Consider the following 27989-nt stretch of genomic DNA (forward strand, 5'->3'; position numbering starts at 1 on the left):
TATAAAAATAGAATATTAATCTATAATCCACCATGATTTTAATAATTAAATATCAGTAAAAAAACATGATTTTTTTTACTAAGTTGCTCACTCAAATAAGCATCCCTGCAATAATTTTGTTGGGATAAATATCACCGCGCTTAATCAAGAGTAAAACCTCATAACTTGTCTTGATATTTATATCATTGAGAATCTTATTACAAATGATTTCTCACATTATTAATATAGTTTTAGCAGGTTAGATAAGCCTTGCACAACATATGGCGAGCCAAATGGCCCAGCAGTTAAAGCAGGGGTGCCGCAACATACAGCCATAATAACGGCGCTGGTTCGAACAGCACACTCTCCTATGGTTCTGGAGGTGGAACAAGTCTTCTCGGATTTGGCTCATGTGCACTTTAAAGAACCCAGTACATCTTTCGAGGCAAGTAGGGGGTACCCTGTTGTACTTGTTCATACAGCCTGTTGTGGACAACTGGTACCGGTTTACCAGGTCTCTCAGGCAGACCCTTAGGGGAGAAGACAGTTACTGTGCGAGCTTGTACACACCTCAAGCGCTTTGAGACTCCGGTATAAATCACTATATAAATCGAACTACATTACATTACATATGGCAGCATATATACAATTCAATAATTAGTAACAAGCACCATTCTCAAATTAGCGCTTCCCTCAAATAAACCTCTAAAAATTGTATAAGCGCCACAGTATTTATTTGTTCATTCACGGTAATCCATTTTGATATATTTGTTGATGACTTTATCACTCACCGAGGTATTTAACATTTGTCCTTAATTGCTCAATAATTTTACAGTATGAAAGCATAACAAGGAATATTTATAATTAATTTTCATTATTGTGTAATATATTTTAAAGCGTGAATAAATACATTATAATCTTAATTAAAAAAATAAACATCATTTCATGTTTTCCACCCAATGATATTTCAACACTAGGACTTTAAAAATAATTTAGTATAACAATACAGAAAAGACTTGAGAACAACACAGTATTATCAAAGACTCTGATATTTATCTATTTTAAAATAGATTGTAATATGTACATCTTGAAAGAAAATATCCATTTACATAATTTTAAAAAATAAAGAGAAAATCACACAATAGTGCCTACTGATTCCTTATAATTCCACTTCAGACAAAAAAAGATGCAGTGCGGCAAGGAAGGCACAACAATCGTTTTTTATGTCAATCTGCTAAGTCTGTTGATATTAGGGAGCATCAATTTCACGACGACGGTCGGACATAGAACGTAATGACGTCAGTAAAAGTCACCTGCGCATGCAAGAACGTTAAGGTAGATTCTGGAACGTAATTTGGCCAAATCTACATATGCAGAGAAGGTAGGACGCCAGGTGGGATGAGTGATTCCGTTCTAGCGTCGCGTCATCACACAAATCGAAAGCTCCCTATCAGCAAATGGCACCGCGTTGTCTAGCACTCACAGAGAGCTGAAATGGATTCGTCAGCTCACGGTACTTCAATGGTCATAAAATGCAGCATGTACCTGGCTTCACAAATTAGCTGTCTCGGTATCAACTTGCTACTTTTTCTGGTACTGTTGTTCCCATGCCTGTAATTGCATTATGGTTTCATGATGGTTAGGTGGTAGGTTGGTTAGCAACTGCTCCGCAATTCTGTTTCGTAGCTTGCTTCCAACCTTTCAAAAAAAAACAACAGACTCTTGCATAATACAAAATCTTTAATAATTAGCATTAAATTTCTTCAATATATCTTGTTGATATTTGTTGTGTTTTTGATATTAAATTTGGATACCATACATTATTTTGTAATTGTAATGTAAGTATTTATGATATAAATAATTTTGAGATTATTGGGTACTGCCAATACGCTGACTAATAGCTGCAAATACTCCTTGGCTCATAAGCTTGTCCTTTTTTTTTTTTTTTATTAATTCTTGCGATGTAATTATCTAAATGTAATTTCCTTTTGGACAATAAAGTTATCTTGATTCTTGATCTTGATTCTCCTTTATAAGGATTTGTTTTAAATGACCATGGTAATGAGGATTCAAACATGATTCAAAAGAGGTATTTGCATTGTTTGGTAAAAGATCAATGTCATTATTTAATCATAATTATTATCATGGATGTTTGTATTGGCTTACTAATTAAATGTGCAATGTATTTTATTATACCTTAAATTATTAGACTCGGTTTTAATTTTTTTCCTTATTAATTGTAATAAACATTTTTAGCTGTGTGCTACCGTTTTGTACACTTTTTTTATATACCGAAATAAAAAAAAAGGGGGGAAAAAAATCATAATCATCATCATTATCACCACTACGATTATCATAATCGGCAACATGACAGTCTTCATCACTAGTACAATATTTCAACACTTTTAAAACTCACGGTTTGTGGTCTTTGTGTTGTCCTTATTGCATCCTTATTATTTTGACCATTTGACCAAGGCTCAGGGGTCAATGACCTCTGTTGGTAGTTTGGTGGAAAGTTGTTCACTGGATTAGGACTCGGTGAAAACTTACTACGGGATCTTTTATCTGATGACTTTGATCGCATAGCTGCAAGATAATTCAATAATTCATATTACTACAATGCAGTGTAAACAATGCATGAAGGTAAACACAATTAGTAAATCTTAACAGTTTGTTTTGTGTGAGCTATACATGAATCAATCTTGATTGGTCAGTCATTGCTCATCATTATTACTATATATACTTCCCTTTGCCAATACCATGTTATGAGAAATTATTGACAGAAATAAAAGTAGATATGAACATATAATGATACTGTACATGTCACAAGATGAACTCCAAACAATCTTGCATTACACTTCTCAAAATACATATGTTCAAAAAAAAAAAATTATCATATAATATTGCACACATAATGATTGAAAGTGAACTACAACTATGAAAAACCATCATATATTATGAATAACAATAATAAAAATGACACTACCAATCGAAAGCCAAAAGTATTGTATGAAGTTTAAGGAAGTGTCAGGTTTAGGCAAGTATTTTCTCACCCAGCACAAAGAAGCCCGACCCATACAGCCCGACTGGTTGCCATTACAACATGAGCGAACTAATCTCAACCCAATTCCCAGTAGCCTGATAGACATTAGAGCTCCAGAACCAGTATTACAATACGGTCAACAAATACACTTTCTGTATGACAGAAGATTGTGTGGTTTAAGAGCAGACAAAAGATGTTTTTTCAGACAAATTTTCATTCATTCATTTATTCTTTACTTGCAATTTTTAAATTTAGCCGTCTTGTCTCTTCCCCCAATTTACTACATTCCTAGGCCCACCACCTTGTTCCATGTATGTGACAAACTAAATCATCTAATGCAAAATGTCATCTCAATACGAAAACAATAGTGTTCCAGTTGTGAATAACAAAATATGAGGTACCTTTAACATTAATACAATAACTTACACCCTTTTGCCAAATAAAGTTCAAAATTGAAAGAACAATTTCACTTTTGTGGTACTTTTCTTCCGTAGTGCAAATCTATAAGTGGAACAGTGAGATAGATAGCAAGAACTGAGGGTATTGGTGATCACAGGAATTTGTCACATGCAAACATGAATTGTTTGGAATTTTGAAGTAAATGATGTGAAGAGGTTAAAGAAAGTTCTATTTTTAACCAGCCAAGATATTTGAGTGAGCATACTCAGAAGGATGTACATAGCAACGGCCATTTAACTAAAATGACTGACTTTGATTGGCTATGCCAATTTTAAAAATTAAGTTCTCTTAAATAATGTAGCTTTTAAAGCAATTAGAGTAGGTTTTGACGCATATTTTTTTTAAAGTATTCAGAAGTATATTTCTCAGTTTGATTAAAACAAACGCACTAAGTTTTAATCAATGTAACTATTATGTGAAATTATTCATTTCACGTAACTATTATGTTAGTATAACACCCACAAAATGTTGTATTAATCAACAGTTATTATAATTGTAAAAACATGGTAGTGTATGGTTAGATATATATGGTACATTAAGTGTGCATTGATGAATACAAATATATATTATGAATGATGAATAATATAGTTTGTTAGATGAGGTAAATTTCAGTTTCATCCTTGGTGATACTTACGTGGCAACTTTACTGGATTCATAAAGCCTGAAGTAAGGTTTAAAGAAATTGACGGGTTAAAAGACAATACTTGCATGCACCCCCAGCATATGTTGTTTCATTGTCATTATTTCAACCAATCAGCAAGAGAGCCAGTAACTTAAACTAACAAATTAGCACAAGAGCCAGATACTTGAGAATAGGACAATCAGTCCCAGGAACAGATTAATAATCAAAAGAGATATCGCTGGCAAAGTTATAATATACTACGCTCATGTAATTATTTTTCATGCAAAACATAGTCCATAGTTACCATGCATGCATAATCATACAAAAGAGTGTAATAGTTTTACAATAAGTACTGTTCTTATTAAATTTTATGAATACTATACCTACTTCATTGTATTATTTTATGTAACACAGCTAGTGTCAATTCAGTAAGCATATTTTTAATATTGCTGTTAAATTACAAAATGTTAAATTCGTTTATTATAAAATAGTTATTATTCAAAATCAAATTTTAAATATTAGTAATTACTATTGCTTATGATGAATGACTGATAAAAATTAATGCTTCAAATATTACTTTTATCTAAATCAATATAATTTTGTTACTTAATTTCATATGTATAGTTGTATACTGTGTTATATATTGCTGTTTTTTCATCATGATCAGGATCATTGAAGTCATATATATAGTCGTCATATATATAATAGTCATGATGTGTTTATATATGGTCATGATGTGATGTCATCATGACCATATTTAGACATGTCACATGTTTTTGTCAAAATTTAATAGTATGGACAGGCCTTAAGATATATCAACTCTACACACATACACACAATCAGCAGTCACCGTATGGTCCACCCAACTAGTTGCTTTATCTGTAAATACAAAATTGACTTGAATGAATATAACACAAACATTAACTACACAAGTGCATGTACTTACTCATGGATGTGTATGGTCTGGAAAGACTTGTTTCCTGTTCATAGTCATAGACTTGTGTTTGAAGCTCATCTACTCTTGAGAATGCATCCAACTTCAGCGTCCTCTCATGTTCCAGCTGCTGCCTCATCTGGCTGGCATCTCGCTTGGATTTGTCTTGGTACATTTGGTTCAGTCGAATACTCCTTGAGAAGTCATCGGTTAAGGCTTTTAGTTTTTCTTCTTTGGCCTCTGCTTCATGGATCTACAGATAAACAGTGTCTTTGTAAACATGAGGCATAACTTGCATAACATGCCATAATTTGCACATACATCTATTCAAATGTTTGGTTAAGCTTTCTTATGTGGGTTATTTTACTATTAATATGCAGTGCTATTTATTCTATATGGATTTATTCGATAGTTAAGTACTGCTAGGACGATACTTTACCAATTTTGACATGTTTGCTGCCTTGGCAATCTCCAGTTGCCTTGCATTTCTGGCATGCTGCTCTTCCTTATGCTTTTTCTCCTTTTTTATCTGCAACTATTAAAAGAACATCAACAAAATTATTAACCAGTTAGACAAAGCAAATTCTTGTTTTACATAGATTGAATATGGGTACCTAGGGTTGCCTACTACTGTGCCAACAATATGGCAGCAACACTTAAGAACATGTGGACCCAACAACCAGGAAAAACAAAGTTCTTGGTGACCTAAAGGACAAGCGCTAATATTACTAAATAAAAAATAAAAATAAATCAATCAATCAACCAACCAATTAATTAACTAATCAACCAAGCAATCACCCTATTAATCAACTACAGTAATGGTAATGGTAGAATATATTTGCAGAGGCCTTCCCGATGTCACCACAATAGAGTACACGCAGGTACACTGCCGTCAGAATGATGGGCTCCACCAGCTTACGCTATGATAAGGCTCGGCTCTACTACCAATCAAATAACCAAATAATAAAAATCAACTAATCAAAAAAAAAAAATAAATCAATCAATTTTCTGACATCATAAGCATGCTTAGAGCATTAATGAATTGTTTATCATCCTCTGTCCTTCAAACATTCTTCCTTTTTTACATATATTTTGTGTTCTCAAACTTACTTCTTTATCGATTTGTTTCTGGATGGCTTCTCTTTCTTGCTCAGATAAACTGAGAGCAGACTTTAAAGAAACAAGTTGTTGTCGTAGCAGGATCACTTCCTCTTCTGCCATCAATTTGATTTCAAGGTAGTCTCGCTTGCACTGGTTGGCATCACTGTGAAGCTCAGCAATCTAAGATTTGGGGTAAAATAATCAAACTATTAAATCAATTCAAATAAGATTGACATCACTATCTCAATATTCAAGTCTAAATTTTATGCATAAATGGTTAAAGCTAGAATAAGATTTAAATCTATAAATAGATTTAATAGCAAATATGCCGCGAACAAGTTCACACCACTCGATAAACATTATGTTAGCTCAAATCGATATGTCTAAACATTGCCTAATATATTTATCTTGCACTAACCTCCTTTTTATATTTAGCTCTCATCTTGGTAAGCCTCCAACTGTTAACAGTTCTCAGCTTACTCAACATTTTGTTCAACTGATCATTTTCATGCCGAATCTTGCGCAACTCCTCTGCTTTTGTCAACTTGTGCTGCAAAGCATCTGGTATAAAAATAACGTTGAGACAAATCAGAAAATGTTTACACAATTCTATAGAGTACTATGTAAGTACAATCATCTACTACACAACACTGTCAGGCCAACCACCTACTACCATATTCAATACAGCGGAGTGCCATAGCTTTTTCAACTAATGGTCTGTAAGCTAGTAATCATGCTTTTTAATTTCATTTAATTATCCCTTGAATCTAATCTTATAAGGAGATAAAAATTATTTTAAGAAACTAAATTCTTACTATCAGGAGTACTGGTATTGTCATGCTTGATGCTTTTGAGTTTGCTCATAGCCATCACTGCATCCCTCCTCACCTCACCAACCGTTGTGAACACCTGGTCATACAGATGTGTCCTATCAAAAAAAAAACAAGAATGTATTGCACATGTGTCAAACAAAATATTACACCTGTCTATTCTACAAGGAAATATGATCTGATGAACACAATTGTTAAAACTAAACATATGCACTTTTAAACGGCATTAAAACCTGGGCTTTCAAATAACTGTCACTACTAGCCAGGGTTGTCAATGCTGAGTCCCTTTTGGTTCTGCACAACACGATTGACACTATACATTTCCAAAGAACACTGTATATATTTAGTACTGTAATTATTATTTGTTTCATTATTATATATTAAATTTTTATAGGAAAAATATGATATAAATTACAGTTCGCCCTTCCACTTTGAGACGAGTTTGAGGGTGCACTTTACCTGAATTCATCTAACTTTCCTTTAAGTCCAAAAGCAACAGCAAACAAGTTTTGGATGAGGCTGTTGTACTCTTTTTGGAGTCGTTGCCTAAGCTCCTGCTCCTTTACCAATGCAGCTTCACGCATCTCAGATATCTTAGCACGCAGCGACGTTACCTCTATATCGGCAACAAAATAGTTGAGAAAATTAATATTGACATGTAACATTGTTTAATCATTTTAACAGAAATTATAGAACAGAAGGAATAGATGGGAAAATAAATTTAATTGAAACATAAATGTAAACCACAATTCCATAAAAGTGCATAACATGTTTTATATAAAGTGTGTTCCTTTTTTAATTTTTTAAATGAGACTATCCTAATAATTTTTTAATAGGAATAAAACAAACAATGATATTAGGTCGTTATCCAGGTAAGTATGCAAGAAATGGACTGCAAAACTAAAGCTGATGAAGCAAAAGCCTTAAAAAATGTGACCACAAATAATGATTAATTGAATTTTAATATTTTCATTATAAACATCATGCAATTCAGCCGTTAGGCTGCAATTTTGATGTGTTTTTGAATAAAGAATACAAGAAAGAATGCTATAAAATGGACTAACCCAGTATAAGCTCATGACTCTTATCAGCCAACTGACATTGTACGTCAACCAATGAGGACTCACTGAGAGCAGAAGCCATTTCATTTGCATGCTTGATTTCCTAGAACAATAATAAGAACAATAACACAGCAATAAAAATGACAATATAACAATAGTGAAAATGTTAAATTGTTACAATATTAACTCGGTCAATAAAATGCTCTCTTGGTATAAAGTAGATCTTTGGTTCAATTCCTGATGGGTAATATTTTTTTTTGTCCATTTGCATTTCATCTGTGTATTTATATAGATACACATTTATATAATTTAATCATTTAAAATAAATCTTTAAAACAAGAATCAATAAATAATAAAATATTAATATACAAGAATTGATAAATAATAAAATATTTAAAAGAATGAAAAAAAAAAAAACATGACATGATCAGCTGATCTCTCCTTACCTGTTCTCGTTGGTAGATTATCTGGTGTTGCTGACGAAGGATGTTTTCATAAAACATGGAATAGTTATCATAATTACTTCTTTCTCTTGTCATCACCATGGAAGCAAGTTTAGACAGGGCCAAGTTAAGGTGTTCTTGTGGAATCACAAAGTCTTCTCCTTTCTGCTGACCTTTGTCAAGTAGAAGTCTCGTGAATTCTTCAGCAATGTGAGGTTGGGCAATTGTTAAGCGTTCATTTATTACCTAAACGATTCAGAAAATATTTAAATGATGCTTGACGTCATTTAAATATTCAGAAAATATTTAAATGATGCTTGACATCCCAAAACCAGTGAACTGGTGGTAAATGTTAAACTAGATAATTAGCATATGAATGTTTCCAGTATTCTATACTTTAGTACAGAGGAGCTGTAATACTTTTACTGTTGTAATATTAAGTCGATTCCATTAAATGACTTATAATTTTTAAGCTTATAATTTGGAGAATATGAAAATATTAAAAAGTTAATTTTCTTGTCACTTGTCACTGATGGTGGTTTTGGGATGGCAAGCCCCAAATACTCTTTAATGAAATAGAATCCCACATGAACTAACAAATGACACATGAATTTAAAACAAGCGGTCAATCCTAACAAGGCTTGAAAGCCACTCTATGGTCATGATGTCATCATGACCATATTTAGGCATGTCACATGTTTTCGTCAAATCAAATTTGATAGTCTGGACAGGACTTAAGGGGTTGTATAAAAAAAAAAAATGGGTAGCAATAGATTGATATCAGTTTACTCTAGGCTGCTACTTAATCTGCTAAGTAATTCAAAATCTTACTGGTCTTTTCCACAAATCTACTGGCAGGTTTCCTTCCTCCCGGCCTCGTTCTGCAACAACCAATGAATGTTCCCTAGATATTTTGCGTTGCAGTTCATAAATCATGTGATTTTCAAAGTTGTCCAAAAGCTTGACAAGTTGCTTGGCTCGAATCTCCATCTCAGAAACTCCCCTAGGAGCAACAATTGGCTCACTGTCTGAGACCATTCCATCATAATTTTTTTCCTATTATACGAAAAAAAAATAAATAAATAATTTCCATTATCAATGTCTTTGAAAGGGGTGTTCAAAGATATTTTCCTCATGTTTTACCTATATGGCAAACAATTATGCCACAGAAAATATAAAATTTAACTGTACTTGCATGGAATAATAATAGACTCTAAATTTATGATGATGATGATCATGATGTAAAACTCAGAAAATGATGAGGTCATAGGCAAAAGTACAGTATGAAAGATACAATTTCATGCCATGTTTTCCCTAGTTCACCCATTACAGAATGGACAGCAGTAACTTCTTTACATGTTGAATACTTACCTGTCCATATCGTCTTGCAATACTTTTTATAGTAGGGTACAAAATGTCTGTTTTGTATAATTTGCTGCAGAGATAAAAAGAAGTATTACAATTAGCAAGTATGAAATATATTAATATACAATGGTAATAAAAAGAAAACTATTAAAACATGGACGTCTTACTTGTCCTTGATGACAAAGATGTGGAGGATTTTTATCCTGAATATGGAAGTGGTGATTCAGATGATCTGCTATATCCGCTTTTTGAAATGAAGCTTGTTTACTGACAGTTTTATAATTTAAATTTTATTAAAATATGTTTAAAGGATATGAACACATAAAGGAAAGCAATTTTCCTTACCAAAACTTTTTATAAACTTGTGCTTTCCCAATTGACTCCACTTCCAACTTTCTTTTGCCCCATTCATCTTTAAAAACCTCAAGCCTCTTCCATAGCAACAGGAAGTTCCTCAACAAGGCATATGCTTCCATTGGCTCGGTAGTACGGGATAGGGCTTTCTTGGATACAGCTGGAATCAAATGAATTGCATCACAAAAAAATTAAAACAAAATGTTTTACAAATTGATTTAAAATTCATCAGTGAATCAGACACTGTACACTTGGGCTTTTATTGATTCAATTTCATTTATGCAATGCCTTGAAAAACATGTCCCCAATGAGTGTGCAAGATTGATATCAAGCTCAGTCATATAGAACTAATACCCAAGTTATTATCCCTCATAAGAAAAATAAGAATGACCACATAATATGTATCTATTATACACAGTGCTGAGATGGACAATTCCATTAATTTTCAAGGTAAGTTCCTATAAAAGTAACTTGGCATATGTTGGTTCATTCAATTAAAAAATAGACCGAATTCATCTTACCTTTTTCTTTCTCTACCTCTTCCTCAATATCAGCTCCCCTGGCACTAGCAGGTCTTGAGGTTTCTGACTTTGTGCTGATAGCACTCCGTGGACGAGAGCGTGGTGCTTTCTTAGGAGTGGTAATGTTATTATCATCAGAATCACTGTCATCAGCCAGCATACTGATGTCTTCCTGACCACTCTGCAGGACATCCTCCATCAGGAGAGATACACCCAGTATCTCTCCATTAGAGACATGTCTGTCAACATCTTTAAGACTTGCTAAACACAGCTGCATTCGACTCTCAATCTGGTGAAACTGCCAGAACTGTAGTGGAAATGGACCTCCACTGGAAAAGATAACCACAAATGAAAGGTAATCACTTACACGAGGTAAAATTTAATGTTATTGTTAATGGTTATAGCTCAACGTAGACAAGGAGCCACTATTTAAGAACCTCACCTTCCAAGAAACGATCTCCATGGGAACAATAATTTAGCATCTGCATCTCTAGGCTCCAGTGGTTCTGGCACAGGGAGGTACATGCTGTTAACAGTTGGCACCTGTATATTGCTTATGCTAGGTAGGGCGTAGTAGATGTTGTCAGTCACACTATTGTAAGCCAGGGAATTAGATGTGGAGAGGAAGGTGTCTCGCAGGGAGTGTCGAATACTCGTCTCAAATTCTAGAAACATGACAGCCTTTCTCAGAGCTAAGAAATCTGCAACCTAAGTAGAAATTTTATCATACGTTTCATGATATATAAAAATACAATTTACTGCATAAATACATTACGAAGTAAAAAATATTCTATTACCATAGAAGGATTTGTAGGATCTTCTAAGTTGTTGATCTGTTTTTGAATTTCACGAAGCTCAGCTGAGATGCCTTCTGTTCCACCCCAATCAGCCGTTGCAAACTCAAGTCTCTGAGAGCCAAGCCTGCATAAGTAAAAGGAACAAGATCAATTTGTTTTGTGATATGAATTAAACTTTATTTACCAACAAAGTCTAAGCTTCTAAAATGTGTTGACTGCCTTAAACACGTTCATGCAGAATTTGTCTCCATTAGCAGAAAATGGTCCAAGCAAAATTTATTACCCAAGTTTTTTTTCAAAAACTTGGGTAATAAATTTTGCTGGTTTGTTGAAGAGCTATGGGTTCTTAAATTTATTTATTGCCACTGAAGCCCATGAGATCGTTAAGTTTAGAAGTGAGTGATTGTAATAGGTTGCCTGTTTTAATTCCAATGACTATAATGTCACCAGCCAGCCATTTCTGAGGACCCTCTTGTTAACTCCCAATGGACCTTAAACCTTAATAGCTTTTGCAATACCAAGGTTGTAACTTAGCCCTGTTAAGTGTTATATTGAAAAATATTTAAAAAGACTTCTATTGACAAATTCTTGGTACAATACTACTATTTAGAAGCTGTGGGCTTTTATGCACATGTTATAATGACTCAGATGCAACAAGTTTTTTTTCCTTTCCTTTTCCTCATTTTTTTTTGTCATGGATCTATAAGGTATACACTATAATGAAAACATAACTTCTTCATGTATAACCTAAACTGTTTCCATTATGTTCAGTAACTAACACACCATGGAGAAATTAGTTTAGTTGAGCTATACTAATTCCTCCATTAACACTATAGCTGTCAATGTCATGGTCTGATTAGCCTAATGGTCCTATGTGATTTACTGTTTATACTCAAGTAAAAACCAAATAAGTTAATTTTATGGAGCTGCTGGCAGCTCCCTCTGGACCATCTGACAGCTCACTCTCAACCACCTGACAGCTCACTATGGGCCATTTCTGCTAATGGGAATTTGTGCCTCATGTTCTTTACCATGAGCAAGAATACTCATTTTACAAAGCACTGCGGAAGGGCCATGGACGAGTACACTTGCAGATAATAATAATAATAATAATAATTCTTTATTGGTCCTCATTCTAATTGAGCTGGGCTCCCGCGGCAGCCACATTGAAGCACCACCCAACTGAACTGCAACACTTAATGGACACATACGGATACAAACATTGTCCTTAACCCGCTTAACTCTCAATGTTAAGATGCCGATTAAAACCTGACACTGGCCAGGTTTGAACCAAGGTCTTTTGCACAAGAGGCAGGAACAAAACCTCTCAGCCAACCTGCCATTCTTTTGTATCTTATACTACTATTACGATGGTGGTGCTGCCTGCCACAACTACCGATGGGATTAATATTATGACATACAATTGAGAATATATCTACTTGGTAACACGTTTTTAAGACTTCTTTGGCAATAGGGAGACCTTTGTCATACTGCGGAGCAGCAGAAAGAATTAACAAGTCAGTTTTTCTCAGTAAGTATTCACAAAAGTAGACACTGCCATACTTTACCTAGCATGGGAGCTTCCAAGTTTTGCATGCGCACAGAGGTATTGCAGAATGTCATGCAGAGACGCAATGATTCTGAGAGTCAGAAGCAAACCACTGATGCATGATGCCTCATCCAAGTTCTTGAACATCATCAGTACCTCTGAGTGATGTGGAAGGAACCAAAGATTCAGCAAGGTGGTGCCATCTGAGGACAGAAGACGCCTTGGTCTTCTTTTGATTGTTCTGCAATTCAAAAATGTAACAGATGTATACAGTGTTTTCATTGAATTATGAATAATTTATCAATATTAATCAATTCAATAATTTGGGTATGAATAATGTCAAAATTCTAAACTGTTATTATCTTTTAATTTGTATTGTCTCTCTTTTCTGGATTTTTTTTCTATTATATGTATATGTACAACCACTGACTATTGACAATGCAAGGCACAATTAACTAAAATACAGTTATGATTTTGGAACCATTTTTTTACCTTGGATCAGCCAGGAGTCCATCTTTATCATCCAGCTTTGTTTTCTTCTCTCCAGGCATTCCAACCATGAAATGGGAGTTACGAAGACTTGGAAATCCTTCCAAAAGATCCTCGATGGTATTCAAGTATGCAATGATCTGGGCACGCAGGGAATACTGCGAAATTCTTCGCATAAATCGTTGACAAAACTCACCAATCAATGTCCTTCAATTCAGATTAAATATTTATATAATTAAAATAATTTAACTGGGATATATAGATTCATTCAGGCAACTATTCACATAACAGAAAATGCTTTCTTTTAGGCCCTCAAACAAGAAGACAACAAAAGATTGATAGAAATGTGTTAAGATTAATAGAAATCTCTATTCTAACATTCTGTTACCTTTTAAGCTTCTCTACTTCCTCTTGGTTCTTGAGTACTGTAGCCATTGAAGCTTTCTTGTTCAAGTAATTATTTAACATCACATCACGTGAAGGAGCCTAGCAAGTCAACAATATCAAAATAAAAACATTAAGTGTTTTTTTCCAAATTAGTTACAATTAGATTATAATACTGCAATATATTTACTTACTTTGTTAATTATGTATCTTGGACATCACCTAAATATGTATACTTATGTATTATACGTGTATAAATTTGTTTTTTATAAGTTGATGTATTGATTCAAGTGATTAATGTATATGCATTATCAGAGATATCAATATTCATAATACAATACCTTTTCCAGTTGTATAGACACAAAGGCCTCTGGAGACCTGCGTATCCTTCCGAGGCTAGTCTTCAGTTTAGCTGCATACATGACTGATTGTGTAACACCCATTATGGAGGTATCTGCCGCTTTTGGCACCATCAAGGAACTGTTGTCACTATGCAAGTCTGCATCCATTAAACTTTATAATGAAATATAATTATATGTTGTAATAATTTCCAATCTAACAAGGACTTTACTAGTTCCCATTGTCTATAGCTACCTATTTGTCATACCTTTCAATTAAAAAGACAAGATTTTAATATATTTGTTTAACATCACAATCCTGCATATATAACAATACACTGCTTTACATACAATGTTTCTTAGTATAACATAAATATCTGATACAAAATTATTCAATCATTATATGATAAAATTGCTGCTGAATTACAGCCTAAAATATTTTAACAAACTCTAAATTTCTCCAAAAATGGCAAATGTCACTTAATTCTCAAGAAGAAACACTTTGTCAATCCTGTGGGCGGTACATTCCAAAGGCAAACAGTTATATATTTTAACATCTGAAATATGACTGAAAATTGCTTCACATCCAATCACTGAATGCACAGCTCAGGGTGTTTATTTTTTAAAACTGATATGGAAGGATGAATCTGGGATCACCAAAATAATACATGACACATAAAAAAATGAAACGTAATTGTTCTATCATAAGTCAATCATCTTCTATTCACCTGGCATTATGTACAACAACTAGTTTAGTTTACTCACTTGTGTGGTTGATCTTGAGATTGTTGTTCTCGGAAAAACGAGCAAATACTAGCCTGCTGAACGGCACTCAAGAGGGCATTCTTGTGCACAACCTGAGCCATTAACACAACCTGTAGACTTTCCATACTATTGCCACGGAGAACCTTTGGGCAGTAGACAATTAGCAGTCAGTAAATATAATTAATCCTCAACTTTAACAAAGAAATTAGATGCCACTCTATTATTACTAAGGATAACTATGGTAATAACAATTTAAACTTATCTATTCAACATGAAGCATGATTTCCTTAAAATTGCTACACTGTGACAAAATATAATATTTCATAATATGGTGACTGTATGTATCCTAAGAAGATTAATTGCATGTACATTATGACTGAATTAACTGCATTTATTATACAGCTCCCAAGTCATTATTTAAGTCTCACCTTAAGGTAGCCATCTCTTGTTCTGAAACTGAATGTACCAACATGCTTCTCATCAAGCTCATGAACTGCCAAGAACAGGCTAGATGGAGTGTACCTGGTGGTTGAGTGAAAGCTGCATTTTAAACTACTAATGAATATGTAAATTATAAAATCAATATAGGTCATGATTATTCAAAAGCACAGATGAATATATTATGATTCATGAATGATTCATGATTTACAAAAAGGTATAAGTTATTATGTTGATCTTTGCAGATATTTATGATGAATTATATATATGTATCCTACAGTTTTTTTTTTCATAATCTTACATTAATATATAGTATTGTTAATTAAATTAAATATGTGCACTTTGAGTAATACCATTGTCATAGTGCACTGAACATTGCATTGTGCTGTGGATATTGGCCCTATACAAATCCTTGTTGATTGATTGATATAAAAACACTTTTTAAAAACTTAAAATAGGTCTTTCAGTTCTGACTTTCACTTTCTGGCAGATCTTCACTCTGAATTTCTAAGCCCTGGTAACTAGGCATATTTATAACCTTGCCTATTTTATACCTGTCGAGATTTGAGTCATCTTCTTGCAAAGCAGTAATAAATAATGGTGGAGGCTGATCTGCATTTTCCTTGAAATTGGCAAACTCAAACTGAACACATCTCAAGAACATGTGGCAATCATCAAATCCAAGCTCATTTGCATGTACACGATAAAGCTGTAGAGGACAGTTAGAATATAATACTCAGACAAAAGGTTTAAGTTTAAAAAGTATTAAATAGAACTGAAGAGAAAAATTAACAACTTACATTTGACAAAACTTCAGTTTCAAATGCTGCATCCATTAAACGAAATCGTAAGGTAATTGTCTGTAATATAGAAAAATAAATAATTTTAATTAAATTGTATATTTGCCTTAAAGAATAATCAATATTTATAAATATGTAAGGATCTTACACATGAAATAACTAAATTGATATATAGTGTAATAGAAAAAAAGAGTCAATGGCTTTATTTCTTTTCATTACCTTCGCGGTACCTTCATCAGGTGTCAAGTGGCAGTTGACTCAACTTCCAAGACATATATATTATTAGGCGTACCACAACTTTACCACCAGCTTATTATTAAGTATGCTACAAGCTTATTATTAGACACAGGGGCGGATCCAGAAATGTCCAAAAGGGGAGGGCCGGAAGGGGGGGGCCGAAAGTTGGGCCGATTGAGACAACACTGTCCTAGGGGGTCTGGGGCATGCCCCCGCGAATTTTTTGTGTTCTAGACGCCCGAACATAACATTTGAGGCATTCTGGGCTATCACTTTTTTCTTTTTCTCTCTATTTTCTTTTTTTTTTTTAACCTCCCAAAAGGGGGGTCGGGGCCGCTCCTGAGACATACAATACCTCAAGCAAGCGATTCCAAACTTTTAGAATATCTTGTTGTTTCTCTGTCTGACTCCGCCTACCAGCTGTGGCTTCTATTGCATTCAGCATCGACTGACCCATCTCACACATAAATAAAGGATCCTCAGCAAACACATCTGAGAACAACTGTAGGAGATAAATTAGTTTTCTATTATCCTATGTTGGCAGCGGTAACAAAAAAATTAACATCACGTGACAGACTTCTAGCACATTATTCCTTCAGAAACACTCTCATGTCAACAAATTTATGAATATTTTATGGATTTGCATCAAACTGATATCATTATCATCAGCCTGTCAGGCCACTGCTGGCTGACGGCCTAATCAAACTCAATTCTGGTCCATTTTTTCTCCCAGATTTGCCCAGTTCACACAAAGGAAAAGATCACTCCATCTCTTGTTTGGTCTTCCTCTTTTTCTTGTTTCCACATGGCATCAACACTGTTAACTTGTTATAACAAACAACCACAACTACTACCATTATCACCACATGTTAATTGATAATATATATATATATATCTGTCTCTTATACACATCTAGATGTGTATAAGAGACAGGCATATGCATGCTCCCTCTATTGTTCCATCTATTACAATGTTATTTGTATCCATTATATTTCCATCTATTACAATGTTCTTCTGTCTGCTTTTTTCTGGTAATGCAATGTAAGTACTGTACCAAAATATAGGGAAGTTCTACATGAAAATTACCAACACATTCTAGGTATTACACTGTCATTGAAATTCTTCTCTGCGAATAAGTGACGTTAACATAAATTAATCATTTAGTGATGATTAATTGATTTATTGAATCCTTATTGATTGATTGATTGACTGACTTATTGATTTCTACTTGATGTTTCATCCTTACAGCATGTTTGACTCGTAGCTTGTGAGTCCTTGGAAGTCCGACCCCATTCTCCTTCAGTCTTCTATCCTGGTCTTTCTCCAAGTAATGGGTAGCAATAAGCAGTAGATCATGTTCTAGATTCCTATACAAAATAAAAAATATCATCATATTTATTATCATTATAAATATAGATATCAAAGCATCTATGATAAATCTATATTTTAACACATACACTCTAAACATCAATAAATAATTGGCTGTATGCCACATCATTTATGTTAGAATAAAAAAAGCTAAGCCTTACTTGAGGTCTGCTAATGCTACATCATAGATGATGTAATAACCCCTCTGGTCTTGTACATGCACCCTGCCTTCATCTATGCTGTAGTAATCATCGTGGTTCTCTATCTCTGAAAATTCCATGAAAGCACTTTCCTGCAATCTATGAGCCAGAAAAACATATGAAATTGTCCTTAATATTAAGAAAAAAAAATTGACCCATGTTACATATAAATACCATCAACAGCAGTGCCTGCTAGGGTGCAAATGTAAAGCATTTTAAAGAATAATTAAAATGCTTTAAAAAAAAATACCAAAGATGATGTTAAACTAGTCATTTTAAATTTCATTTTTTTTCTTTATGTACACTGGAATACCTATTCAGTAGCTGGGTACTATTCTTCTGCATGGTAGCAATACACTCTACACTTAAAAAAGTACTGAATTCACAACGAAGAACAACTTATACAAAATCTATGCTTGTTGCTTAATTACATTATTATAATAATAGTATGTTAGTTAATACTACTAAAATAAAAATTTTCATTGTAAATCATTGATTTCATAATACTTCAATCCATTTACTTTTCATTGTTATTGTATTATTTCAGGGAGTCACACGCCCTTTTGGCGACAGTAGGTTTCCTGCTTTTGCGACTCCCCGGCTGTAATGCCAAATGAATAAATAAAAAAATAAATAAATAAATAAAAATATTTAATTTAACTTACTTAAAATCAGCAGGTGTATAATGTAGGTAACCATGGTTACCAATTCCGACATTCCCTCCAACCATACCGCCATCATAGGTAGACACACGGTGATTTTGTTGACTAAAGTAAAGTAAAGTTGTAAGGCTTGAGATGTTGAATTGTTTTTGATAGTGAGAAAAATATTCATAAAACAATCAAAATACAATGCACAATCACTTGTGACTGTATAGCATCTACCTGTACATACATCATATTGAACAAAACAGAAATTAGCTGGACTCTGGACTAATGGGTGTTCCTGATGCTAATTTGAAGTTTTATTTTTTTGTCCACAAATCACTATTTTCTTGTATGTACCCATGAGCATCAAATAAATTCAATCAACCAAAGTAATCTAACTACTTTTTTACTTCAAAAAATGATTATCAAAACACAGGGGTCCCTACTTCAGTATTACTGTATTATTATTCTACTACATCAACTACTGCTGCTCCTGTTGCCACTTCTGCTATCACTGCTATTGCCGCCAACACTTGCTAGTGCTACTATTCTTTATACTCATTCTGATTATGTGACTAACCTCAATCGCTTCTGCTGTCCAGCTTCCAATGATAGTCCTCCGTCATTAATGGTCAATGTTCTTTCCACTGACCTGAAGTAATTCAGAATGCTCAGGCACTAATAAAAAATAAGATGGCATGTCATCAGGTGTTACAGTATATCAAAGATGTTATAAACACAAGATAGAATTCTCTGCGATTTACGCGTGCAAATTCTGTAATAATGCATGAATGGCGCCCTCTTGCAAAATTGAAAACTTTTGAACCTTGGCCGCTCTGACCATAGCGTATGCCGCGCGAATTTACGTTTACGCGTAAAAATTAGAAGCGTCCGATTTACAATGCACCCTCTCTTTAGAACACAAGGAACAAATTATCGTACTTGGTAACGAACCTATGGCCTAACGCAAACACCCTATCTCAGATCCAAGGCAACGACTAGGACGCCCTCTCCCAAAACTGATTACTTTTCTGTGCCAAATCGACTCTTCTATTTGTTACGCGTAAATCGCGGAGAACGCTATCTTGTGTTTATAAGATCTTTGCAGTATATCCAAACTGATACACAATTTTGGAAAGCTATGCTAGAGTCAGTCAAGAACTTTGTAATAGGTATGGTCGAGTTGACAGCAAAAAAGAATGACAAGGTGATGGACGTTGATAATGGCACGGTCATGTGGTTTATATTTCTGAGTGAAGAGAAGCAATGCAGATAAAGTGCCTTGCTCAAGGACACAAATGAATTGCACAGTGAGGGATTGAAGCCCCGACCTTGAGGTTGGGAAACCAAACCGTTTGCACTGCACACCAAAACAACAGTGAATAAAAACTTATTTTCTTACAGTTCTCTTGAGGTCTCTTATCCGCAAGTGCCTAAGGTTGAGAAGAGACAAGTATCCGCCTTGCATAGAGGTTGGATTCCGGCCAGCACTATCATCATCATCAAGGCCTAGCATTTGCATTGCACTCTGATAATTAAACTCCCCGCTACCCTCATCCTTCCGTCTATGGCTTGACATGGTTAGTGCAGTGGATCGTGAAGAACGACCTCCAAAGTTGACATTGTCTGTCTCCTTTTCATCAAACTCTGTTACTGACAAATCAACTTCTTTGCTGGAACTAATATCATATATCAGTTATTTAACAAAACAAAATTAAAATTAACATTGAAATTATTGTACTTGTTTGCTGCCAGAACATGAGTTCACGTCCAACAGGATTCACTCAGAACACCAGGACACAATTTCACGTTCACCCATGTCTAAACATACCACATTTGTATTGCATGTAAACTCGCGGGAAGTGGTTGCCAGAACGTGAACTCTCACCCTGGAGGTTCAACGAAGAACCCAGAAATCGCAAATCTAAAAATAAGTACTGTATGTTTGTTCATGTTTCAATCCAGTTGATGGGAATGATTTTCATTATGATGTGCCCATTTAATATGCCTTGGCATATGGAATGTAACCAGGAAAAAAGGCTTGGCAGTCAACATGTTAAGAGATTAAAATAATGTAGATATGTTTTAATATTAAATTAGCTCCTAAAGGTAAATTTAAAAAAAGGGTCTTAAGTCTCTTGACTTTTGACCTGCTTACCCATCATACAGTTTATGATTGCAGTATATCTTCCTCCAAATTGCATTTGTGTTTTTCTTTGTGCGGTGTGATGTCACTGATACAGCTTTGAATTCTGGGGGATCTTTGACCACCATTGCATGCTCTTTCAGTGCATCTTGGACTTTCTATAAAACAAAAAAATAAGTATCATTCAATATAGAGTTGTGTTTTGACAGGCACACTTTCTCCATTAAAGGTTTCTTCTACTTCTGTGAATGGAATGACCTGATCACAGCATGAACTCCTGAAGACTAAACCCATACCATTATGGCTATGTTCACACATGGCAGCCAACAGTTAGCAGGATCTGGGTCCTGCCCACCATTAGCTGCCGTGCGTTCATACAAGACAATCCCCAATCCAGATACCAAGAAGATGATGATCGAATCACTGGCCAATAGGGAACTGGAAATTGTAAACGCGTATGTGTGATTGGCTGATGATAGAAACAGGCTCAACTTGCTAACCGATAGCGCTTGGTAACCATTAATGCATCCGGAACATTGTAACGGTTAGCGCTAACCGATTGGGTGTTCACGCACGGGTGCTATCAGTTGAAATTTATGAGAAATTTACCTGCGTTGAATCTGGTATAATATTTAGAAGTAAACTAAAGTACTGAGCCACTGGACTGAAGCCTTCAAAAGTTGGCCTTAATGACAAGAAGACAATGATTCTTACCGTTGAATCTGAGATTGAGAAGAATTTTGACTGGGCTTTCAAAAGTTCATCAATGTTGTTTTTCTGCCGCAGCTTAGTCATGCTTTTTTCTTGTATTGGGTCCTTTATTGGTCTGATAACAACAGAAAAACAAAACTATAACTAACATCTAGAATAGGCAGTTATTGAAACAGGAATAATGGTACAGTACTAACCACATTTTAAATGTTTATATTAAAATATAGAGGGAGTTTTTTACACCTGGCGTCATTAACTACTTGAGGGAGTTTTTTACACCTGGCATCATTAACTACTTGCTAAATAAGAAAACAAAATTTTAATTTTATTTTTATTCCGCCCTCCTCCGATGATCTTTAAAAAAATAAGTACACGAAACAAGGAATAAAAAAAGTATTGATTTAATATTTTATTTTGCTTTTCCTTTATTTCATTCGTTCACAACAATGGTCTTGGTCTTGTAAGCAGGTGGTTTATGTTTGTATATGTTTGCAGGTTTAGCTTTATAAATAGTGCTCTAATATTTAGTTCATTAGTAACCAAGACTTACTTAAGTTTAACAAATGACAGCCAGTTGGCCTCCTTCTTCAAAGCATGTGAGGACATATCAGCACCCCAAGTCTCCCTACCTATCTGTAATTAATTAAAACCAGAAGCAATATACATTATATTTTTGAAAACTGAAAAATGTTATCAACTTTAAAATGGCTATTAGATAATGGTAGGCAATTTATATAGCAGATTTCAATAGATTGCTGTGTGCAGACAGAGAACAGTACAAAAAAGAAATTCAGTAGAAACAAATATATACACATATAAGAGGTTAAAATAAGATAAAGAGGAAATGGATGGTTAGTATTATAATTTATTTGTGCAATTTATGTGGAAATAACAAATGAATTTTAATAATCTGGAAAAACCTATTAACCTACCTCTAACTTATCATACATTGGGTAAGTCTTCTGTTGTTCTTGCTTGGCGAAGACTGTCTTAAATCTGCGATTAACATGTGTTATTAACTCCATTTCATCGGAAGAGCTGTGTACGGAATTTAGATCCTGGAAAAAAATATGAAAGATTACTTAATATTTCAGCTTATTAGTCAGTGAAAGATGCAAGAGAAAAAAAACATATCCCAAGAAAATCCAAGGACTCTTATATTGCTTAAGACTCATAGCTCAGTTGGTAAAGTATTCTGATGGTAATCAAAAAAGTCTTGGGTTCAAATCCTAGTGGTAACATACATTCTTCTCAAATATTTAATTATGACCAGGGGAGGTGTTTCTCCATACCAACAAAGTTACTATTAAAGATGTACTGTCCCTTGAAAATGACCAAAATCATAAAAAACAATTTTTAAATTAACTTGCTCATTTTGTAGTAACACAAAAATTATTCACTTATGCATAGAAATCATTTAATTAAAAAAAATGTGTTCCCTGATTTTTTAACTGGAGAATTATAATAAAGATAATAAAACACTTCCAGTGACTGGAAGTGTTTCTATCATTTTTTCGCTGAAAAAATGATGGTTTTTATGGGTAAGCATTTTTTAAATACAAAAATGGGCAAGTAAATTTCAAAAATGAATTTCATGATTTTTTTTTTGCAAGGGGCAGTACATCTTTAAGTGAAATAATGAGTATAATTTGCTTCTCAAATTGATTTGACAACTTATTCCAAAACAGCAGAATCAACACAATTGAAATCTCACCATATTGATTCCATAGCAAGTGCATAAAAACTCCAACATAGGTTTTATCTTCTCAAAATCTGACTCATGGAATGGAAGACCTAAATTGGTGCCATCAGATGCCGGTCCTCCCCCTGCTGCTGCCGCAGCTGCCATCCCAGCCGCTGCGTGTGGGATAGCGTTGGTACCTGGAATATTAACTGATGCAGATAATGGTGAGCTAGGCAGTGTCATTGAACTGCCAGAGGTTGGCCGGCCTAAGACAGACGCGGTGCTTGATACGAGTATTGAATGATGACTAAACCATTTTGATTGAGTTTCTGAGGAACCGTTTTCTTTTTTCTCAGTCGTCTTTTCCAGGCTTTGTTCTATATCATGTGGGACGGGTGGTACTGTGTCGTGCTTATGTTTTACTGGAACATACTCTAGAACCTAGAAAATGAATTCAAAGACAGGTTTTTATTAGAAGAGCTAAAACTCTAAATAGGAAAGTCATGTCAGACATGTATATTTAAAAAAAAAAACGTGGTCTGGGTCATCAAGACAGTGAATCATTAATAATAATTTTAAATAAAAATAAAATATTATTTTTGACCAATTAGTGCACCTGGTGCCACGAAAAAATTGAGGTGTTCCCAAACAAATTTTTTTATGCCCGCCACTGTATTGAAATCTCGAAATATAAGATATGTATATTTATTCCATCATCATTTAACCATCCCTTTAGTACACTGTTCAAATTCATCAATAACATTTTATTTTCATTTTCTCCTCCGTCTGGATGTTTTTGGCCAAAACTATTTGCTACATAAGAAAACAAAATGTTATGTTACTTTTCTTTCTAAGCTCCTCTCACAATCTTTGAAAGAATACGTTCGCGAAACAAGGTATAAAAAAGTCTCGCCTCAGGTTAATGCTATATTCAATGTCAAGTTGATCACGAGCCTGCATTAGTGGGTGTAGCATAGCTGTTGCTATGGAACATTTAAGTCATTGTTTATTAACTGCCTATTGCATCAATTTCTATGAATTCTATACTAAGCACCATTTTGTGTGATGCATTACCAAAAGTATTTGTTTACTTAAAAAAAACAAAAAACTACTACCAATCAATGTTGACATATTTTATACTTTGAAAGTGGACCATATAGTTTTTTTACCTGCTCAAAGTTATAGGTAAATAATAAAACTTACAACAAAGAATAGAACATTTCATGTGCACAGTACCTTTAAAAATGAATTGATTTTCTTAGTGGCATGAAAGTGACAGGTAAGCCATCGTGTATAGATCATAACATCCTCCAAGGTGATTGCATTTTTTGCTGTACTCTTACCCATCATGTGCGACTCATGAGCAACCTGAAGCCTTGTTGCCCGGGCAACAGCGTCATTATACTCTGACATAATGTGTCTGAAACAGATGTAAATATATTAACCTTATGCTTACTTTATCCAATTTTACAAAAATAATAGGGAGAGGGGCGGGAAAGAGAAACGTTCAACAGATTTTCACTTGGCCTAATTATCAAGTACTTACTCAATTCGCTTCTGGTACATTGGGAATAGCGACTCCAAGACATTAGTATGCTCGCAGAAGCGCTTCCATCTAAGCATGTGTAGATGTTTACACTGTACCAACTGCTGAATTCTATCACAATAGAACTATAAAAACAAATATTTATTTATTCACAATATTTTACCAGGATGGTACAATCATGGTATATAAACGTATACAGCACAGGCAAAAATATACCAAAAATACTTAATATACACACAACATAAAAAATCTTAATACGCTTGTGAAATTACGATAATCTTGTAGAAGCTTTCAAAACATCACCAGAGGTATACATACATCATTTATAATTTTTTAACATATTGCAGAATAATTGTTGCTTGATGGGGTTTTTTAATTTTGAAAATAAAAGCAGTCATTTATAAAAATAATAATTAATATTAAATTATAGTAATTAATTTCTTACCTGGTGTAGGATAAGTGGAAGGCTGTTATCTGTGTACTCAAGCCGGGAACAATTGTCCAACTCATCTTGCATTACATGGGCTTGAACAACAAGGGGCTGGGCTTCACTCACCTTTACAAGATCAATTATACAAAGAAATTCTAACTAAATTTCCTATAGAGCTTACTTTTACAAGATACAAGATACACCATATTTATTGCCTTTTTGAGAGGGAAAAAAATCTCACAGCCTAAATGCTGGATAACCCATGTTTGGTTCAAATTTGCCCATATTGACCTACCTCCATTGCCCTTTTGATGGTTAGCTCTCTCTGTTTTCGAAAAAATTCAACACTTTGTGGCAGTCGCACAGAACTACAAGTAAAACAAAAGCAATTTTTTATGAGAAAAACATAGAACTTTTTAATTCTAGAGAACCACCCAACAGTTGAAGAGCCAACCCATTACCAAAGTCAAATAGTTTTGAAGAACAGCAATTTAAAAAAGTTGTCAGGCATTGTCTTTTGTTTTTAAAATACATTCTTGCTCTCTCATTGTAGCGTGAGCATTATAGCAATGATGCACCTGTGTGTGCAGGTAACCTTGTGTTTGCATGTGCGTACAGAGTTTCAGCAGTTTGGCATGTGAACTTAACTTTAACTTTATTTAACTGAGATAAGGTCAACACAGATGTTACACATGGCCAAAAAGGTTAGCAAAATTTAGATGAACACTTTACTAATACAGTATTTTTAAACATAAAATAAAAGCACAAATGAAACAAACTCCTATCTACCTTGCAACTCTTAAAGATGCTCCAAATGCCTCATTTTCCTCTATGTCATTCTTTAAGTCACTCAGTTCCTTCTGAAGCTCATCTTCAATGTTCTTTATCTTTTCGCTTCCTCCCACTTGGTATAAATCTGTGATAGATGCCATGATGGATATGGGCCTACCATATGCGTAATGGCAATAAAATACCCATTCAATAGAGATGCATGACCAACACTTTGCTGTGTGTTTGCACCTGTCTGGTCTTGTTTGTTCTGCTTTCAGTGCATATGTCTGTGAAATCAATAATGACATATACAGTAATGAGTTGGGTGATTTATATTGAATATACTACTAGGTTAGGTTATGATGACAGTATTATTCCATTGTAGCTTTGTAATAATACCTTTTTACGTTTTAACTACTGCAGTTTAGTAGGCTATGTATGATTTATTAAACAAAATGTATACATTTTTACAATACATTAAAGTATTTTGTGTGCGCATGATGATACCTCAAAAAGCAGCTCATATTTGCATGGAAAATCACTAAGAAAATAGGTGCACAGAATCATAACTACTGCATAATTTAATACATTATATTGGTTATATAGATTAGGTCAATGCCTAATTTTCAGTAAAATCTGCGTGGAAATCGGCCCTTATTTTCCAAAATGCGCGAATGGATTTCCAGGCCTAATCTTTGTGCAGGGAATTCCTTGATTTACCTTAATGTCTCAACACCACGGTAGCCAAAGGCTACCGTGGTACCTTGTAAAATACAGAAACCCCCCCCCCCATGTATGATTTATGGGGACATTTTCGTCCATAAGAGAAGAGAAAATAGGCCTATGCCTACTATTACTAGGCTTATGGCCTAGGATCTTTTAACACTTGTGAACCACATTATAAGGGTAGGGCCTTAAACCACTATTAAGAGGACACTACACTTTTTTTTTATACGAACTAGTAAAATTTTGCCCTACTCAGTATTCTTTGGCCAATTTTGTTCTTATGTTACACACTTTTCAAACATACAAATGTATTGTTGTACCAGTATACACTGGAATGTAGGTAACAGTGCCCAGAAAAAACTTGCCCCCGAAAAAAAGGCCACTGAAAAAACGTCACCAGAAAAAAGGCCCCGGTAAAAATGGCCCCAAATGACAAGTAGGTATACACTTCCTGTACTGTTATAGAGGGTATTACATCACACCTACTGCACATTAAAGGTACAGATATATTTTTTGGTTTTTCTAGTTTTCTAAAATAAAAATATCATTGGACATTTTACCTCATCCTCAATTTGTTCCTATTTTGTTCTTAATTTTTAAGCAATTTCAGCCTCAGTGTTCTCATAAAAAAAAAAGTGTATTTGGTCCTGGATGTGTCCTTTTAAAATAGGGGTTCTGCAATACTTTACTTTGCTAAGCTAGGCATACCTAGGTCTAGCCTAGGCACTAAGCCTGGGCCCTATTCTAATTTGTTGTGATGAATTGTGTGTTGGTGGTATGGCTTGCAGGCAACATGCATGGATGGAATGGTGGTGGTGGTACTACTACTGTACTACCAGCCCACCACTCTACACCCTCCCATCGAGTCTCAGTGGTGCTGGCTGTGGTGGTGTTAGGACTTTTACTGACGTTTCTTCTACACGATAGTCAAGTTAGCAATTATAACGGATTAATTAGTCTTTAATCTCGTAGTTCAGAAATTAATATCGATAAAATCCATACCTGTCCAAAATATAATCAACGCTGTCTTGCTTTCGTTTCGCTTCAGCTGAGTAATCGAAATGCTCATGCGCAATTTACACTAGCAACCGGCTTAGAAACCAGGTGTAAATGGTAGAGGGCGATGAGGCCTTCTTTAGAAGTATGTATTTTTTCCCTTATCTAATACCCGTTAAAAAAAAAAAAAAAAAAAAAAAAAAAAAAAAAAAAAGAAAAGGAAAAAAAAATTACACCCACAGTGTTTAAGTCTTC

At 34.4% G+C, this 27989-nt stretch overlaps 1 protein-coding gene across 1 annotated transcript; it reads right to left on the reverse strand.

The window, feature by feature from the left end:
* Positions 1-477: 477 nt before the first annotated feature.
* Positions 478-27816, reverse strand: LOC117107864. The gene is made up of 42 exons (XM_033249672.1): positions 27741-27816; positions 26031-26299; positions 25537-25609; positions 25257-25367; positions 24812-24936; positions 24502-24685; positions 23296-23706; positions 22514-22639; positions 22132-22214; positions 21585-21696; positions 20883-21028; positions 20127-20403; positions 19305-19402; positions 18743-18844; positions 18039-18176; positions 17756-17876; positions 16865-17011; positions 16273-16332; positions 16027-16181; positions 15463-15556; positions 15035-15177; positions 14273-14444; positions 13936-14033; positions 13551-13754; positions 13078-13299; positions 11510-11633; positions 11155-11420; positions 10713-11041; positions 10183-10351; positions 9844-9907; positions 9304-9528; positions 8476-8718; positions 8033-8132; positions 7428-7584; positions 6954-7066; positions 6557-6699; positions 6148-6318; positions 5477-5572; positions 5050-5290; positions 4116-4142; positions 2396-2565; positions 478-1677 (listed from the first exon to the last, which is right to left on the reverse strand). The coding sequence occupies exons 2-42, from the start codon at positions 26171-26173 to the stop codon at positions 1561-1563; spliced, it is 6300 nt and encodes a 2099-aa protein (XP_033105563.1). The 5' UTR covers positions 26174-26299; positions 27741-27816; the 3' UTR covers positions 478-1560.
* Positions 27817-27989: the final 173 nt, after the last annotated feature.

The sequence above is a fragment of the Anneissia japonica genome, unplaced genomic scaffold (assembly GCF_011630105.1).
Source record: "Anneissia japonica isolate Jap-2015-1 unplaced genomic scaffold, ASM1163010v1 scaffold288060_len1141017_cov207, whole genome shotgun sequence".
Lineage (NCBI taxonomy): Eukaryota > Metazoa > Echinodermata > Crinoidea > Comatulida > Comatulidae > Anneissia > Anneissia japonica.

Coding starts and splice junctions, on each gene's coding strand:
- LOC117107864 (XM_033249672.1), bottom strand. CDS start 26,173: ATGGCATCTATCACAGATTTATACCAAGTGGGAGGAAGCGAAAAGATA. Junction 19,403..20,126: donor TAAGAGACCTCAAGAGAACT/GTAAGAAAATAA, acceptor ATTTTTTATTAG/TGCCTGAGCATTCTGAATTA. Junction 5,291..5,476: donor CAGCAAACATGTCAAAATTG/GTAAAGTATCGT, acceptor GTTTATCTGTAG/ATCCATGAAGCAGAGGCCAA.